Source organism: Trachemys scripta, chromosome 13 (genome assembly GCF_013100865.1).
Source record: "Trachemys scripta elegans isolate TJP31775 chromosome 13, CAS_Tse_1.0, whole genome shotgun sequence".
Lineage (NCBI taxonomy): Eukaryota > Metazoa > Chordata > Testudines > Emydidae > Trachemys > Trachemys scripta.
The window spans coordinates 26,747,264-26,767,043 of record NC_048310.1 but is presented as its reverse complement, the minus strand read 5'-3'; the positions used below and the strand labels follow the sequence as shown (position 1 = coordinate 26,767,043).

Here is a 19,780-nt window from a genome sequence, read left to right as displayed (position 1 = left end):
GGATCAGCGGTTTTGCACACAGCGATGTCTCGCTCCGACCCCACCGCCTAGGTAAGGCTTGGTAGTCACCTAACTGGAATCGATATGAGCAAGCACTCAAAGAAGAAAAAAAGGTTACTCACCTTTGTAACTGTTCTTCGAGATGTGTTGCTCATATCCATTCCAAACTCGCCCCCCGTCCCCACTGTCGGAGTAGCCGGCAAGAAGGAACTGAGGGGGCGCTGGGTCGGCTGAGGTATATATCCAGCGCCATGAAGGCGCCACTCCAGGGGGCTCCACAGCCGACCCACCGGGTGTTGCTAGGGTAGAAACTTTCTTCGACGATGGTGCATGCGGCCCGCGCACACCTAATTGGAATGGATATGAGCAACACATCTCGAAGAACAACAGTTACAAAGGTGAGTAACCGTTTTTTCCTTGATTCAACAAGTGGTGGATGCTGAACACTTTTCCTCCCAGGCTCCAATGACTGTCGGAGTGGCCAATCTTTCTTGATGTAGTGGGAATCTCTTGCACGACTATCCCATTCGCAGAGGAAACAGCAGTACTTTATGTATCCAGTCTGCAGACCAAGCAAGAGAACAACAAACTTCAAATCGCCACAAAGCTGCCACTGATGTTGGTCATAGTTTATGTACCTCAAAAGTTGTTTCATGTTGTCATAGGTTTCCTTCATATGGACTGTATGACCAACTGGAATTGATGGCAAAACATTGCCATTATGCAGTAAAACAGCTTTAAAACTCGTCTTCGATGAATCAATGAACAGTCTCCACTCATCTGGATCATGAACGATGTTGAGGGCTGCCATCACACCTTCGATGTTGTTGCAGGCTACAAGATCACCTTCCATGAAGAAGAATGGGACAAGATCCTTTTGACAGTCACGGAACATGGAAACCCTAACATCATCTGCCAGGAGATTCCACTGCTGTAGTCTGGAGCCCAACAGCTCTGCCTTACTCTTGGGTAGTTCCAAATCCCTGACAAGGTCATTCAGTTCACCTTGTGTTATGAGGTGTGGTTCAGAGGAGGAGGATGGGAGAAAATGTGGGTCCTGTGACATTGATGGTTCAGGACCAGAAGTTTCATCCTCTTCCTTGTCTGACTCAAGTGAGAATGATTCTGGTACATCAGGAACCGGCAGTCCTTCTCCGTGAGGTACTGGGCGGATAGCTGATGGAATGTTTGGATAATGCACAGTCCACTTTTTCTTCTTTGACACACCTTTCCCAACTGGAGGCACCATGCAGAAGTAACACTTGCTGGCATAAGCTGTTGGCTCTCTCAAAATCATTGACACTGCAAAAGGCATAGATTTCCTTTTCCTGTTCAACCACTGGCGAAGATTTGTTGCACAAGTGTTGCAGCATATGTGTGGGGCCCACCTCTTGTCCTGATCTCCAATTTTGCAGCCAAAATAAAGGTGATAGGCTTTCTTAACCATAGTGGTTATACTGCGCTTTTGTGATGCAAAAGTCACTTCACCACAAACATAGCAGAAGTTATCTGCACTGTTCACACAAGTACGAGGCACCTCTGCTCACTTTGGCTAAACAGAAATGTGTCCCTTTGCAAAATCAAACACTGACAAATAAGAGAGCATGACACTGTATGATTTGTAGAGCTGATATAGAGCAATTTGTTCAGCAGAGTGATGTAAGCTTCATTATGATGGCATCATCCATGACTTCTAGGAATAACATGATGCAATTCATATCATGTATGATGCAATACCAGCTTCAGATTGCATCATTCATTGTTTTGCCTAAAAAGCAAGTACTGTCCAAACCCAGTCATAGATTTATTCATAGATCAGGTCAAAGATGTATTTTAGTCATTTCTGGTTTAAATTGAGATCCCTTCCCTTTATAACTCACTTATCCTCCGCCATTCCCAAGTCAAGGGTCATATATACTGACCCAATAGCATATCTTGAAAAGGAGAGCCAATCAACAATTTTAAGCATCATTTTCGTTCTCAGTGACCCAGAATTAGTAAAGTTTCAGAGTAACAGCCGTGTTAGTCTGTATCCGCAAAAAGAAGAACAGGAGTACTTGTGGCACCTTAGAGACCAACAAATCCACTAGAGCATAAGCTCTCGTGGACTACAGCCCACTTCTTCGGATGCATATAGCTATATGCATATATATAGCTATATGCATCCGAAGAAGTGGGCTGTAGTCCACGAGAGCTTATGCTCTAGTGGATTTGTTGGTCTCTAAGGTGCCACAAGTACTCCTGTTCTTCTTTTTTTTGAGAATTAGTAAAGTTTGACTACATTTATTTCAGAAGCATTTTGGCTGTAGAGCAGTGTTATTTCTGTGGAAATTCTTATGCTCTCACAAGATCACAGGAAATGGCAAGTTGAAAAAGAAGAACAAGTATTGGATAAGGAAAAAATAGAAAGGAAAATTACACAGAAATATCATGTAACAGAGTTTTATAATTGGTAAAGTCCCTTTATATGTTCCTTTCTAATTAATGGTATATTTCTACGGGAAGAAGTCTGAAAGCTTACTGAACTGCATATTACTAACCTGATTTTTTCCTGTTTTTCTGGTCTCAGAAAAGTCTCCATTTTCAATATGGAGTGGTCACCTGAAAATGTATAGTGCATGAAAAAACCCTTGGCATATAATATCTATACATGTCTTGCCCTTAACCTCTTAAGTTCTCCACTATTCATAATGTTCAACGTCTCCATGGTTTTTGATGACTGGCATAAAGATTACTGAAGGTTTTTCCACAATACGAGCTTGCTAGGAGCTTTGAAAGGTACTCAGCACTAGGCAATCTAAACAGTGTAGTCTATCTTAAGGTCCTTCTAGTGTAGAGAGGTGGACACTAAAAAATAGACAATTATCTGTCTCACAAAACGTATATGGAAAAAGCAATATGTTTCGAAGTATAAAGATACTGAAACTAATACTCCCATAGCCAATCTAAACAGAAAAACAATCTCTAAAGTATATTCTACATCCTAACAGTAAAAGTGCATTTTATAATTCACATTTAAGATAAGCATGTTCATTAGCATGCATATGTATTCTCTGCTGCAAAGAAAAAAACGGTTACTCACCTTCTTGTAAGTGCTGTTTTTTGAGATGTGTTGCTCATTTCTATTCCAATTAGGCGTGTGCGGACCAAGGGCACAGTTGTCGGAAAGTTTTTCCCCTAGCAGCACCCGTCGGGTCAGCTGTGGAGCCTCAATATATCACCTTGCCGATATTGGCGGTCAATATATGACCTGTGCATGCGGCGTGCACACACCTAATTGGAATTGATATGAGCAACCACTTGAAGAAAAATGACAGAATTCTGAGGACATACCATGCTTTTGACTCAGTATTGAATAAAAAAATATGTGTGGGGTTATTAGTGGTATTTCTTATCCAAGGGATATTAATTCAGAAGCGAAAATAAATGGTGAGAAGACATGAAAACTCTTAAAAACCCTATGAATGAGCACCTGATTTTAATATTTACTACTATATAGCGATATTTGAAAGAGGATGCATTTTTATTAGCGGGGCAGTGTGGTTTAGTGAATAAAGCAGTTGGGTAGGAATCAAGATACCTGAGTTCTATTCCCAACTCAGCCACTGGCCTGCTAGCTGACCTTGAACAAGTCATTTCACTTTTCTGTGCCTCCGTTTTCCATTTGTAAAATGAGGATAATGGTACTTACCTCCTCTATAAATAACTTTGAGATCTACTGATGAAAATTGTTATACAGGAGCAAGGTATTATTATGTGTGGCATAAACTATTATGCTACTTAGGAATCTAGGAAGAAAGCAAAAGTTCTTGCTCCAGAGAACAGAAAAGTAGCAAAGAAATAAAGCCACAAGGCATGTAGGAAAGCCCACTGAAGGTCTACTTTTTACAAATGCTTTTCTACCACATCCCTATTGGAAAGATGCCATTCAACACAGACACAAAATGCCTACTCTCAAACCTTCATCATCCTGTCCCACTGCATATACACAACCAAACTGTATTTGTACTTCCTCTCACAAAGGGATGTTGAAGTAAAGAATATAAAACAATTTTAAATAAAACAAAAAGGGAGGACACAGTCGGAACAAAATATTAAAGACTTTACAGGGGTTGGTGTCACCCTCTAGTCCATTTTGAGAGGAAAAATTGTCATAATGCCAGTGGCTGGCAATAGCTGCATCAACATCACCAGTGCCAATGGAAAACTCCGTAGTAAAAAAAAGCCTGGAAATTAGGTAAAAGTTCAAGCAGTTTGAGTTAATCATATGTTTCAACTACTTTAAGAGCAGTATTCTCTCCTTTTCTATCCTGAGCCTGCATTCCCTGCAGAATGGTTTCTCCTGTGCAATTTGCTCTGACAACTTCCACCACCATGATTTGACTAAATGCTTAGGGCTGGAATCCAAAAAGCAAAGAAGTTTTAAGAACCAAAAGAAATTAAAAAAAAAAAAAATTATATATTTTATATATATATATATATACACACACACACACACATACACACCCTGCTGTACTGTCTTATCTGAGTAAATGGCTTGCCAAAATAAAGGTTGCTCTCTCCCTCTTCCATTGCTCAGCCTCAATATATTCTAGTCTAGATAAACTCTCTTTTCAGTAGCAAAGCAGATGGGCAGGCATTGAAGTTTTTTAAAATAGCGGAAAAAATATTGATAGTACTGTTCATATTAACACTGAAATGCTTTAAAACCGATTTGTTTTCCTTTCTCAAATAAAACAGGTATGATAATCACAGACTGTTTTAGGTTCCTAGCTATTCCACAGCTACAACTTGTACCTTGTATAACTTCCATCTGTGGTTATTGCTTCTGGTCCTAATTAGTCTATCTGCTATCATAAATGACAAACAAAAAGTTGGCTAAGAAAGATGTTTGGAGAAAAACGGACTCTTAGCAAGATGTCAGGTAGTAGATAAGCACATGACTGACGGCAAGCTATTATTAATTTCCAAAGTCTGAGAAAAATGCTAGCAAATAATAGTGTAGTGAGAGCAAATTTATAGACATAAATCGTTTCCAAGCTCTCACCAATTCTCTTATCAAGTATTTGTATATTCATCTCTAAAATTATCAGGGTTTACTACACAGAAGAATGCTGAGACAATGACTGTATACATCACTTGGAAAGCCAAGTTTACTGACTCAAATCTGATTTATTTTCATATTCTTCATGCTATTTTTCCATGACAGACCAGTTCACATGTTTAAAAAAAAAAATAAAAAGGGTTCTACCAGGCATGAATAATGGGCAAGGTTACCAGAAATTTTTATTTATTTATCTATATCTATATCTATATCTATGGTAGTATTTCCTAAATAAGAACAGCAGGATTTGGCCTAGAAATGTGGTAGTTTTCCAGGTATTATATAGCAGGGGTTTTGCATCTCAAGAACAACACGTGCGTGTGTGTGTGATTGACAATATATATATATATATATACATATATATAAAATATCACACACACGTTATTCTTGAGATGCAAAATAAATATATATATACACACACACACACACAGGTACGTTATTCTTGAGATGCAAAACCCCTGCTATACTACACCTGGAAAACTACCACATTTCTAAGCCAAATCCTGCTGTTCTTATTTAGGAAATACTACCACAGATAACAGTGTTTTGCCTGAAGCAAGACTGCAAGATTTGACCCATATATGATATCTTTACAATGTGGCAGAGCTCTACTAGGACACAAGTTTAGAGTACTGCACATTTCTCTCATGATCTATGGAGAGCTGACTTTAGCTCTGCCACAAGTGAAAGTCTAGCTCATTAACCCACTGCACCTGCTTAACACTCAGAACATTTCATACCAGGAAAACAAATGTAATTATCAGTGTTTAATTAGATTTGGTGAACTTCTGCTATGCAAATAAAACATCAGAGTGAGGAGACCAAATTCGTGTTCAAAGTTTGTCGTTTACTATTCCAACACAGTAACAAGATACTACTGCAGCAGTATGATGCTAACTACCCCTAACGTCTGTGCATTTTAGTACAGCAATAACTTTCCACAAAGAAGCAGAGTTCTGTGCCACAGGACAATTTGCTGCTTTTACAGATCCAGACTAACACGGCTAGCCCTCTGATACTTTTCACAAAGAGACATTACAACTGATTGTTAAGAGGTTAGTGGGTTACTGGGAACAATAAATCACTATCTTCTGTATAAATGGAAAATAACTATAGACTTGATAAAGCTGAAAGAAGTTACTAAAGCTCTGAGAGACCAATATTGAGTACTACTATATGCCTAGATCAAATAAAAAGAATCCCAGTACTTACAAAATGCAGAACAATTTCATTTGCACACTAAAAAGAGTTTGTCTCTGAGGGGGAAAAAAATCCTTCACTTCCTCCAGACATCTAACTTAACAAAATGTCAAATACAAACTCTTGATCACTAAAGTGTCGCTTCCTAGGATTAGAAGGACACTGTTTCAATGTTCTGGATATAGAGACGGAACAATAAAGAAAAACCTTCACAAAAATTAGAACCAGGGCATAGTTCAATCTTTGGTTAAAAAGTTTACTTTCCATGAAGAGCAAAAAGGGATTTGTAAAAGTTGGTTTACATTAACAACCTGATTTGAGTGACTGAAAACCATATACAAATTTAATCACAGATATTGGAGATGAAAAAGGCCTATTTCATGACCCAGTTAATCTTCCTAGCAAGGTGGAATTGTGCCCTACAACACATGTTCCAGGGCCTGATTCACCACGATTTCACTCCAGTTTTCAAAGGTGTTATTCCATTGAAAAATATTATAAAACAATGCAGTTACAGAGACATAAAACTCTAGAGTAAGACAGTGATGAATCAGGCCCCGAATACTGGAGGCACTTCTCAAACAAACATACCACCATGAATCTATTTTCTGATAAAGTACAGAAAAGGAACACAAACCTTCTTCAGTCACTTCAGAGCGATCTGGCTTTGTCTCCTTGTGGTGTCCTTCTGCCACTTTCACAGCCACTGCTCTGCAAATAGCTCCAAATTTCCGATCCAAAGAGCGGACTCCTGCCTCTCTAGTGTATCTACCACAAAGAAAATATTTTACTCTGGATTTAAGTCTATAAGCAGAGTATCATCAATGCTTGTTTTACTTACCAACACATCAACTCCCCCACCTACAAATCCTATTGCTCTATAGATACATTTTCAATGGTAGTTTTTCCTTTGTTTCTAGTTTATAGATTTCTCTGAAGATGCTAGAACATCCCTAATCTGAGCAGGGAAAGGGAGAAAGGAGCACCTGTGTCTGACACCTACTCATAAAATCTGCAGCAATACTGTGGAAGAGAGCAGAGGAACACACAGCAGACCCGTGACCAACTCTTGATCCAAGAGACCAGGAGCAGTTTCAGGGAAGGCAGGGAGAAAAATATTTTCTCTCAAGTAAGGAATACACAGCTGGGGAAGAAATGGGAAGAGCATTTCCCTCAAACAGGAACTTTGAGCAGAAGAGAAAACTTACCTTTCAAAGGAAAGGGTGAAGATGGGGGATGGGAGTGCAAGGGCACTCACTATGTATGTTATTGACCACTGTCTACGGTGCTCCAGGCTGCTGCCCTCTGCAAGACTTACCCTGCACTTCCTACCTAGCATTCTTTTGATCTGCCACTCAGAGGAAAGAGAGAGGATCATCCTCTCCAGTCCCTGTCATGGCCTCTCTCCTCTTTCTGAAGTGTGAAGTGGATAGTGTAGCCTGCTGCCTTCTCTACCATTTATGCAGGCCAATGTGGAGTGATCTTCTGCATCACTCCACCCTTGTGCAAAATTTTCGTCCCAGAAGTATGTGTAAGTTTTTGCGCACCTCTAAACACAGGGACTGTGATCATCCCTCATCCTTGAGTGGCATGCACAAAGCTGAGGTGGGAGGTAGGTTCCTTGTACCGTCCCATCCCACCTGTGTTGCTGGTCCTAGTGCAGGTGCAATTTTAATATCCAAAACAAGTCAAGAAATTCAAAGTTATGTAGCCCACAGCAACCCCCTAACTTAATCCCCTTAAGGATATAATGTTCTATTCTGTATTACTTTCCACTGTTAATTTTATTACCTTAATATATATCTAGAGCATCTTGCATCAGTGGTGTTAAAAAATAATGGGAAATTACGTACATGACTTTTTAATGTTTAAACTTTTTTTTATTTTTTTGTGTGTAAACCATGTTTCTACATGGGGGGGAGGGATAGCTCAGTGGTTTGAGCATTGGCCTGCTATACCCAGGGTTGTGAGTTCAATCCTTGAGGGGGCCACCTAGGGGTCTGGGGCAAAATCACTACTTGGTCCTGCTAGTGAAGGCAAGGGGCTGGACTCAATGACCTTTCAACGCCCCTTCCAGTTCTAGGAGATAGGATATCTCCATTTATTTATTTAAACATGCAACAGGTAGTGGATTAAGACAGTGGTTCTTTACAGGTGACGTTGACAAGGATTTTCTAATCTAGGCATAAATAAATCTTCCATTAAAACAAAAAGCAGCAGGTGATCTGCTAGAACAATTATGCATATTGTGACTCTACGACAACAGAACACTGGAATATTCTATGCCATTAACTATTTAGTTTACAAAGGAATCCCTCACTAATCTTGTGGAAATGCTTTATGGTGTCACATTAAAAATTTTCTATTAATGTACCACAAGAAAAGTAATCTAGAGCCTAAAAGTAGTGAACAGCACATTTACCTGGTGATGATGTCCAGGGTAGTTACTTGTGGAATCTGAATCTGTTGAGGAGTCAACCCATGCTGTTCTAGCTGTTTAGGGATCAAGTGTCTATGTGCAATTTCTATCTTCTCTTCTTGTGTATATCCTTCAAAAGAAAGCATTTCATTCATCTTCTTACCTATACTGTACCAGGACGTCAAACTTCTTACTAAATTAAATGTAAAACTGAGAAAATTTAACAAAGTAAGGAGTTAGTTTACTGAATTATATTCAAATCACTCTCAATCTCCAATAATCTCAGGAGTCCATTAGCTCCAACAGGTGAATTGCTTGCCTGACTAGACAGTTGTTTTAAACTCCAAAATTCCAAAGCATACCCTGTAAAAATTGCTGATTTTTGCTTAGATCAGGTCTTGGATTGAGAGACTCGCAAGATTTGGTTTCTGCCATGCCAGATGGTATGAACAATCAATGAAAGCAGAAAATGCTTCTGAAGTACGTTATGGGGAAACTTCACATCTGTCCATATACTCTATAGTTACTCTGTTGACAATATGGGAACAATCAATTATTTATTTACTATGATCATCCAGGGCATAATTTTGAAAAAATCCTCTAATTTCACAGGTGCAGTCAATTATGGGTGTAACTATGTTTGCACAGTACGTTTATGGAATGATATTTTATATACAACAAACATAACTGAATCAGACATCTATCTGATTTTTGGTTACAAGTAGCTTTTACACATTCAAGTTTGGTAGATGGATATCAGAATTATATCCATTTAAACCCCCAAGATTTCAAATGAAAAATCAGATCCCAACCCTGCAAACATGCATGTGTGAGAGTTGATTCACTCAAACAATTCTACTGGGATTTACATGAGTAAAGTTATGCACATATGAAATTGTGGATTGAGGTCTTAGAGAGTAAACTGAGACTCTTTTGAAAATTTGTTCTGTATGCCATGTAAAACGTATCAGAATGTAAAATGTAACAAAAATAAAACCACCAAGAGATTCCTCTCCCCACAAGAATTAGGGGGCACTCAAGAGGACTTTTTCTGTGTAGATCAGTGTACATTTCAATGTAGTATCTAGCTGTACACAGCCACAAATCTGTGACCAGCTAGAATTTAATGGATGTCATTATGATCCCTGCTGTGACCATTCAACAGGGATAGAACTCCAATCTTCCTGCTGCAAAGCAAAAGCTCTCTCTTCAAGATCTTGTAAAGAAACTATTAACTGACAGCAGGGTCGGACAGATATACACCAATCCATTCATTAAAGTTCTTCACAGACTGCACAGTACTGCATCTGTCACAAACTATGTCACATGCTTAGGCCTAGATTTTCAAAAGTGAAACATTGAACATCCCCCACACTGAAAATCAGGACCTCTGACAGTGTCTCAAGATGGACACCCAAAAATAGAGGCAATCAAATTAATTAGTTGCTGTAGAAAGTCTTGGCAACAGATTCTAATTTTCTGTGGTGCTAGCCTTATGAGAGTACACTTTTTTTTGAAGGGAAAAAGCAATCATTTTAATCAAAGCACTTAAGTGTTACCTGGAACCTGAATGACCTCCATTCTGTCCAACAGAGCTGGTGGGATGGTAGCAGTAGTGTTGGCTGTGGCTATAAAAAGGACTTGGGATAGGTCAAAGGCTACATTTAAGTAGTGATCAGTGAAGCTATGATTTTGTTCTGGATCCAAGACCTTAAAAAGAGTGAACACAAAAATAATGCAATTGCTCCCTTTCAAAAAAACAAAACACCACCACGTATATGTGTTAGAACAAAGGCCAAATACTCGCCTATTATTTCAGCTGTTCCCCATGGCCATAAACTCCCTTTCCCATATATGAACATATAGCAAGACAATCAATCAAAGAGGCTCAACAAATGTATCCTATTTACGGCCCCAACAGATGTATTCTATATACCCCTAAAAGGGAATTTAAAAATTCCATAGGTCAGCAGAATGTATGCACGTTAAGTCATTTGTTACTGGGTATAAAAAGGCTTGCTCTACGCTTGTAAGGTGTGCTCCTCCCTCTGGCATGAGTCGAGGGGGACACCCGCTCAGCTGACTGATCAATAAAGAACTTGAAGCCGTCTTCTAGACTCCCGTGCCTCCTTGGGGTAATTGGGCAGCTCCAGGGGGAAACGAGCCCATTTGGCTAACATATGCTTTTATTTAGCTATCTCCTACTTGCTATTCGTACTGAAAGCATGCTTTCCCATTGGATGTCAGTGTCAGATTTGCCTGAGTAAGGCATGCACTACCAGGCCCTAAATGTAATTCCTGGTCTCTGACATTCTGTTCATCTGTTTTAGTTATTTACTAGTCGATTCTATACTGCATGGAAAAAATTGCAATAGAAATCCCTTAATGAAACTTGTTTAATTTAGAGTATTGACAGTAGACAAACACCACAAACTACTGAAAGGTGAACTCTGTACAGTACAGACTGTGTATTATGATTGCCAAAGCCTTCTAAACTCATCCAGTTTACTTCAGCTCAGTTTCACTGGAGTTGCTAGAAGCATTTCAAAATTAACGTATTAAAATCTCTTATATTAGAGCTTTTATTTGCATTACTCTTCATATTCCTGTATGGTCAACCCTGCCTTTTTTAAATGGTTATATAATCCTCAACCATTTTCTTAAAGTTCATGCTGATTCTACCTGCAGGCTTCATATTACACAATGCCAGCAACAGCATCAAGTGTTCCAGTGAACATGGCTCTGGTGAGGCTACTGACACCAGAAATTAAGAACTGCCTTCAGTCTTCAGGTTAGTATTCCCTCTCATGAGACTGCACATATTACGCAAATCACTGTAATCCACCTAATACCACAGGCCAGGGATTACCTTTCAAGTTATACTCTGAAGTAGTGAAGGGTTCCACATATTGTTATTCAGAGTATTTATAGTGTCTGAAGTATTTATACAAGTAGAACAAAGACTCCTCTTAAAGATCTCTGCTTGCAGAAAAGCCCTCCCTCAAGAAATGTAACAAAATATAGACTCTTTTTTCAGTGTTTTTAAAGAAATGAAGACATCTTGATTACTCCACATCTATCACTCAGCCTAAATATAGAGGAACACTGCAGCAGTTAAGTCCTTTTTTCCTAAAGAAATTCACTATCAAGTTAAAGTTCACTGTATCAGGAATTGTCATTTGCACTGAACTTTCACACTATAAACTGACTGACTACTTCTGAATTAATTTCAAGTGGGATCCTCTCCATTTCAAAACTCTTAACCCAGAGTTCAGCTTTAAAGAATGTACCAGCTTGAGACTGCTCTAGTTTTTTCCTAATATGCCAATATTAAAAAACTTGGAAATTCAAATTTAATCTTCCACATTATATTTAAATAAACAAAAATTCCACACATTCGAACGTGTGCAAATGCAAAGTTAAAATCATCCAAAGAATATTAACTTAACTTGTTATGTGGTCAGCCTTCCATCTTCTCTTCTTCCTTTTATAACAACTTTGTCAATTTATTTTCCGATTAATCAATTTTTGGTTTGGGCTTTTCCCCCCTCTAAACCAGTTTCAAAATGTGCTCAGGTTATGGCCAGGACATCTTAAATTTTGCAACCCCCCCGACACAGTAACCATATTGCCATTAGCCTTCCAGCTTCCTGCATTTTTTTTCCCCTGAAGAGTTTTAAGAAGGCTTCAATTGTAGGTATGGACATCCAATTTTCAGACAGTATTTGAACAGTTTATCAGTGGGCTACTGAAAAAAAGCAAAGAGCACTGGTTTTGTAGCTGGTTTCATAAATCTTTCCTGTGACAGATATGGCAATCTCTTTAAATATCCTGGACAAACCTTACTGAATTAAGTTATATCTTACTGTAGTAAGTGAATGTATCACTGTGGGCCAGGGATTGTATGTAATTCCATGGCTGGGTGGAGGTGTAATTATGCAAATTCATTCAGTCTGTAAAATCTCTGAAGGGGCACCACCATTTGGAGAGACTTGCATATAGTGGTTCAAACTGGATACCCTAGAGACCAGCAGACAATGAAAGCACTTTTGGATAAATAACCTGGGTTTAAATTATCAAGAGCCTTTGCTCCGATCTAGCAAACAGACAGGACCTTCTGTCAATGGAGGTGGGGGGGGGAACCCAATCCATAGGGAAAGATTGGAAGGACTGACACCAACCAGAGCCATTGTGGAGATGTTTTCTCTGTAATGCTTTTACCTTAAGAATAAATATGCTTGCTTAGAAAGAGCTGTGTGGTAACTTAACTGTAGGTAACTACACTGTTTATAGCCTCTGAGACAAAAAGTAGAGCAAGCCTGTTTCGGCAGTCTGACTTGCAGGGAATTCACAATGTAGGCAGGGAACTGTGCAGCCTGGAAACACCTCAGCCAGAAGGGAGAGAGCCTTGTGTCTTCATGCAAGAGAGGTCATGGCTGGAGAGCTAGAAGCCTGAGAGCAGGTGCCCTGAATGGACCATGACGGGGAATACAGGCGCTGTTGTCCTGAACTCTATCTCCAAAATGAAGTTTCAATCTTCATTATCACACAAACTTCTGCTCTTTCCACTAAGTGCCAAAATTTCATGATCTTGGCCAAATAAATTTCTGTTCTAGGACAGAAAGACACACTAGCTCCAAGTCTTATGACATTTGTGTCTTCTGCAGCTTATGGAATTTTTTGAATAACTAAGTAAAACTGCTTTCAATATGCTACTTGTCTGTTCAGGAATTGTTAAAATCAGATGGACCATAAAAAAAGATCACTGTCTGGCACCAGCACTGGATGTTTTACGAAAAAGGCATTGGGACCAAGTTCTTTGCTGGTATAAATGGGAAACAATGCTGACATCAATGACATTTTGCCCATTTGCACTAGAAAATAATTTGGCCTTCTATGTTTTATGGTCACTGATGACATGAACTTGTGTAATGACCAGGTAAGATTGTCTCAGTTTGTGATCATGCTCAGGGTGGTGCTCTGATGTAAAGTTAAGGCTGTTTGAATAAACTCAACAATACATTTGTACTTTTTGAATAATTTGGGGGCTGTAAAGTAGAATTCTTACTTTTCTTACAAAGTTGTTTGGCTGAAGTAAGCGACAGATTCTTTCAGCCTTTACTTTAGGTTAATAGTGGTTTTCCCCAGGGAATTTCCATAGATTTTCAAAAAAATGTTTAAGAATTACTCTCTGCATAGACTTCCTGTACTGCTTTCAAGCCATTTGGAAACTGTGATGATCCTTGCAAACTAACCAGGGGCTGTGGCAGAGCACAGATCATGCCCCCTCTCCTCCTGTGGCGTTCCATAAGGGAGAGGCTCCCCTCACCCATAAATATATGTTTCCCCAATTCAGATTTTATATCATATATGGAAGTGGCTGGTAATAGCTAGCTACCTATTTACGCATCGAGGCCCTCAACATTTTTAATGTAACACTCCAGAGTAGAAAAATTATGCCAGCTTCAGAGAAAGTCTTTATAAAGCTTTTGTATTACATATTCTTCCACACAGAAATTTCAAACATATTAAGTTCTATAGACAATGAAAGTTAATTTAACAGAAATTCACTAACTTGTATATCCCCATTACCAGAGTCCCATAGGCCTTTTTTGTAAAATGGAAAATATTGATGGATGACCATGAATTCTAATGACTAAGCCTTGTATTGGCACCATATGTCCCCTCTGTTGGTAGCATGGAAGGAAGCAAAAACCACATAAGTCCTGTGGAAGCAGTGCAAGGGATCTACATGAATGGTAGGGGCAAATAACGACGAAAAGGACTCTACTATACTTTACTTCTCCAAATATCTGTCACCAAAGCACTCTTCACAAACCAGCAATGTTTCTATTGCAGGGTAGCCCAGATTCCAAGGTAAATGGATACTAGTTAATGCTGCTCAAAACAGCATTAACTTCCTCTCTGCATTGTGTGATCCTCCATCAGAGGGGTCACAGAGAACAGCCACAGCTCAGGTTAACAGAAGTTGAGCCAATAAAAGATACCACTTCACCCACCTTGTCTCTCTCATACCCGGGGACCAACACTGCTACAACAACACTGCTAAATTAAAATGGAAGTTCCACACCAATTCTCGGCTAATCAAAATTAGCATTAGTGCAGAAAGCACCAACAGAATGTCACTTATGTTCAAGTGGAGAACTATTTGAGAGCAAAAGACAATTAACTTCTTGCTGGTGTAAGGCTCATTTCTAAATGCTAATATTGGTATGTTCAGAAATTCTAGACTACCAGCACCTACAGAAAATATTTTATTGTACATTCAATGTTCTCAATAAGCTTTACATGCACACGATTAAGATACAATAAGCATGAGCTGCACTCCTTATTTAGGCCTAATTACAATTAAAAGGGCATTCTCAACTGGAAACCAAAGGGATTTAAAAAATAACGAGCTAGCAGCACTTTAAGATGATGTATCCATCTGAGTCCTCCTGACAGTTTCTATGGTTCTACAACAGTAGTCCCCAAACTGTGAGGTGCGCCCCCCTAGGGGACTCAGAGGAATGCCGGGGGAGGAGGCATGTGGCAGGCCCAGGCCAGCCACGCTCTGTTCCCAGCCCTGGCCTCAGTCCTGCTCCAGTCCCAATCACAACTCCCCTCCCAGCTTCAGCTCCCAGACACGGCCCCCGGCACCAGCTTAGCGTTGCAGGTGCCCAGTTTTCAATCAGAAATTCAGGTCAGAATGGGGACTGGCAATGTCCAGTCAACACTGCTGACCGGACACTAAAAGTCCGGTTACCCGCAGTAACTGGCCTTGCTGCTGGGGGGCGGGAAGAGCAACAGCTGCTGGAGGAGCCTGGAGAAGCACTCAAGGATGACTTTGGCAACAGAGGTACTGGTGGCTCCCCCATCCCGCCCCGAGTGTGGCTCCCCTCCCCCGTCCTGCCTCAGTCACCCCCTCCCCCCAGAGCGCAGTTTGCCCTCCTGCATCCTGCCCCAGTCACCTCCCTCACCCCCATCCTGCCTCCTCACGCCCCGCCCCCTCCCCACGCCACTCACCTCCCCACCTGGTTTCCGGGGGGCGCAGACTAGGTAAGGGTGAGACATGATTGAAAAAGTTTGGGGACTGCTGTTGTATAATCACATTTTTTTATTATTCAAAGTGCTTTTCTTTCCCTTGTTGCTGTGTGAAAAATCCACACAAACAGTAGGCATCCCTCCTATAGGAAAATCCGTGAAACTGTTTCAAATACACAAACTACATAAATAAACTACTTTCTCTGATCTCTTTCAGTTAGTTACTTTAGAGGTTACTCACCACAAAAGCAGGTAAATAGTTTTGCAGACAGAAGTTTGATTTTTAAGTCAACAGTGGTCCTTCAAATTTCAGTGGTATTTTTGCCTAACTAAAGAATGAAGGAGCAAGGCCAATGTTTACAAAATGAACATGAAGAGTCTGGAAAATGTATCCATTTAACCAATACCACATGTACTAAAGGTTTACATAGTGTATGTGGTTCTGTTCCAAAGGCGTTTAGTACTCCTAAAGTTGTATGTGTTTAGTCTTACCAAAGGCTCATTTACTATCCTAGGTATGATTTTGGTTTGACTGAAAAACACTAAGCCAGCAAGCTCATTGATCTGACATCATCATGTATACTGAGCGCATATATTCAGATGACCTGAAACCAGCCTCTTCTGAATTTTGTGACTGCAAAAATGCATGTGAACCCCCACAATTTATATGTACGAGTAGGCATTTGCGCACCAAATTCAGGTAACGTGATCTGTATGCTTTAAAACAGGCACACACATTTCTGTGAAAATGTGGCTCACAGTATGTAAATTAGGTACAGTACAGAAAGGTCATTGTCATGTAGTGAGTAACTCTGACAAGGAAAACCCCAATAACTTACTGCTGTTGTGAAAGAAAAACTAAAGGCTTAAATAATGAAGTGTTGGCTTCCTGTTGCTAGTATTTTTACTTAAGAGTGTTAGTTGAAATACGTGCAAGTATTTCAGCTCTCATTTGAGTCATTTTTCACTATTAAACCAGTACAGTATTTACCAGGATCACAGCACTATGAATATGCTATCCTCTGTTTTTGAATTGTGTCTGAAATTAAAAGTCCATACATATGGCAATAATCCACATCTGCTTCATACCCCACACCTGTGTACCACCTTCATTCCATCTTTCTCTCTTAAATTACTGTGCTTTTTCTCGCCACATGATAAATTACCAATGGTATGTTGACATGAAAAGTTCTCACATTACACATAATGGAACCTATGCAACTCCCAAGCAATTGCATATTCCTGTCAAAATAATTTATCCTTCGCATTATGGCATGAATACATCCCTTGTCCTAGCCATCTGAATTACAGCTATGAATAGTGTTTGTAATATTTAAAAAAAAAAATACAATCTGTACACTTGTCAGGAAACTGACTGAATAAAAACAAACACTCAGAATTAACTTTCATTATAATAAATCCTTTGCACTTTTTGAAAAAACATTTTTGTTCAAAAAGCTTTCGATCACAAAGAATCAGTCAGGGTGCATTTTTAACTCACTGTAAAAGCAAAACAGCTAAGAGCAGATGTAAAATGGAGCTATTTCAGTTGATGTCATTTGATTAGTAAGGAACTCCAGATTTGAAATCCTGCACAGGGTCTGGATAAGTACACTTCTACCTCAATATAATGCTGTCCTTGGGAGCCAAAAAAATCTTACTGCGTTATAGGTGAAACCGCGTTATACCGAACTTGCTTTGATCCGCCGGAGTGCGCAGCCCCCGCCCTCCCGGAGCACTGCTTTACCACGTTATATCCGAATTCGTGTTATATCAGGTCGCGTTATATCAGGGTAGAGGTGTATCTGAAAATTTACAATGACGATGTAATAAAATGCAATTAATATATTCCTTTTAAAGGTGATGTCTGATTATTAAAAGTATACTTGAAAAATATACTTGAGTCCTAAAGGCAAGGCTGTGACTCATCGAATATTTCCTCTCAATAGATATTGTTCATCACTATATCATTAGATTATTCAGAGGCTTCCTACTTAAGTGCTCTCCTCAGCAGAGACCTGTTGTCAGCATTTATTCTCTCCTTTACTGATTGAGACAGAGGCCTTCAAGAATCATAGTCAGCCAACTGCACTGAGCACTAATTCAATCAACCTGGTTACATATGAATACCTATTATCACATTCATATTCTAAAGTTTGGAAGCATATATAACTATACAAAATAATGTGAACAAAGCTTCGGCAGATTTTCTCCCAAGAAAACAAGTCTCAATAGATACCACAAACAGAATTAATATTTTGTTGAAAGCCTAGTCTTGTTCCTTTTTAGTAAAACTGTTCTGTCAAGACTTCCACTGACATCTCTGGCAGAACATGGACAAAATAATTTTGTTTCACTAATTGAGACAAAATGGAGCTTATTTATACTGGCAGTTTTTATTAAAGTTTAACCATAAACTTTTCAAAGGGGCGTCAAACCCATCCCCTAACTTTCAACATGCTTATTTGTGTGTGCAAGCAACATTTGCATAGAATTTAGAACTGTGCACACAAACTGGTCACATCTTTGAAGCATACATCATATATTTCTGAAAATGTTAAACCCATTGGATTTTGAAAGCACAATATTCGTACTGGCATATGCAGCAAGTTAAAAGCTCTGGGAATGCTCCACACGTTTTATTTACTGGATTTTAAAATTCATTCAACTGTACACATCAATTCTTCTTCCCTTTTTTTTCACATCCCTTGTCTAACCACATCCCTTATGGAACCCATTTCTTAGCTAATTGCTAGTTGCTGGCTAATGTGTTATTTACTAAGATATATGTGCAATGGCAATAATGTATTTTTAAATATCTCCAGACAATAAGATTGGATATATTTAACTGAAATTGTAACAACAACAACAACAACAACAACAAAAAAAAAAAGAGTCAGTTACATGTATGAAATTCTGCATTATCTGATGGAATTTTAGTTTTTCATAAGAGCAAACATCTCTCCCTAGACTCATAACTCTTTTCTTTGCAATGCTAAGTATTTCTAATGTGGAAAAAAGAGACGCACCCCTACTCTTATTTGGACATTATTCCAACCACCTCTCCAAAGTAAACAAAGGTGCATTTCAACAAATTGCCTTTATCTAATATAGCAAGGTTAGATTTTTTCAAAAAATTAGGTTGAATATATCATTTTATGAAAAAACAACACTCAAGGAGCACAAATATCTTGGTAATTTCCACAGAGCATTCACATGCATACAAAACTTTCTCTGTAAAAAATATTTTATTACCATAAAATCCAGAGGTAAGTCCTATGGATGTTTAATTGCCTGCCTATAATGCTTGGTCTTATTTCACTTCCCTACAAACACATACTAACAAGCACTTGGATCCATTTCTATTTTCTCCAGCTTTCAACAGAGGTCATCTAAATTTAGAATAAATGTTCCCTTGTTGACGAACAGTAACTAGAAGTAGGAAGACATTCTGTTTTGCTTAAGCAATAACTCCACAGAAGCACCACGACAAAAATATATCTGACTTTGCCTCCAAGCTTGTGGGACGGGACACATTTATTCTTGAGTTTACCAAATGTACTGGTACCTTTGAGGATTATCACCATTAAAATACACCTAAACACATTAAGACCTTTTCCCCATGCCATTTAAGATTAATAATGGAAGCTAGTCAGCATAAAAGTGTGGTTTGAATAACAGATGTGCCACTCATCTGATCACTTGCAGTCATTATTTTCCTACAAAATAGCCACATTTGTTCAATCCAAATGGAAATACCAACAAAGTACAACCACCAAAGCAGATTAAAAATTTTTTGTATGTTGAGGTCTGAGCTCTCCGTAGAGGAAGTGGAGGACCAGCTTCAAGATGTTTAGGCAGCGGTACCAACTAGGTTTCGGTAACCTTAGTTACAATACTGATGTTATTTAACGAAAGATGCTATTATGGCTGAAATCAACTTAGAAGGCAGCAAAATAAGTGACGAGAAGCAAGACAGCTGGGAAATGAGCTGAAGAAAAGATAGCTAAGAT

The 19,780-nt window shown here is 39.1% G+C and overlaps 1 protein-coding gene across 2 annotated transcripts in view; it reads right to left on the bottom strand.

Moving 5' to 3' along the window:
- The window catches only part of LONP2 (lon peptidase 2, peroxisomal), a gene marked incomplete at its 5' end in the record, with an annotated part of 95,190 nt that overhangs the window by 38,162 nt on the left and 37,248 nt on the right, over nucleotides 1-19,780 (bottom strand). For both annotated transcript variants that reach the window (XM_034788144.1, XM_034788146.1), the window contains 3 exon segments: nucleotides 6,942-7,072; nucleotides 8,727-8,853; nucleotides 10,283-10,433. In XM_034788144.1, the coding sequence (XP_034644035.1) occupies nucleotides 6,942-7,072; nucleotides 8,727-8,853; nucleotides 10,283-10,433 (409 nt within the window).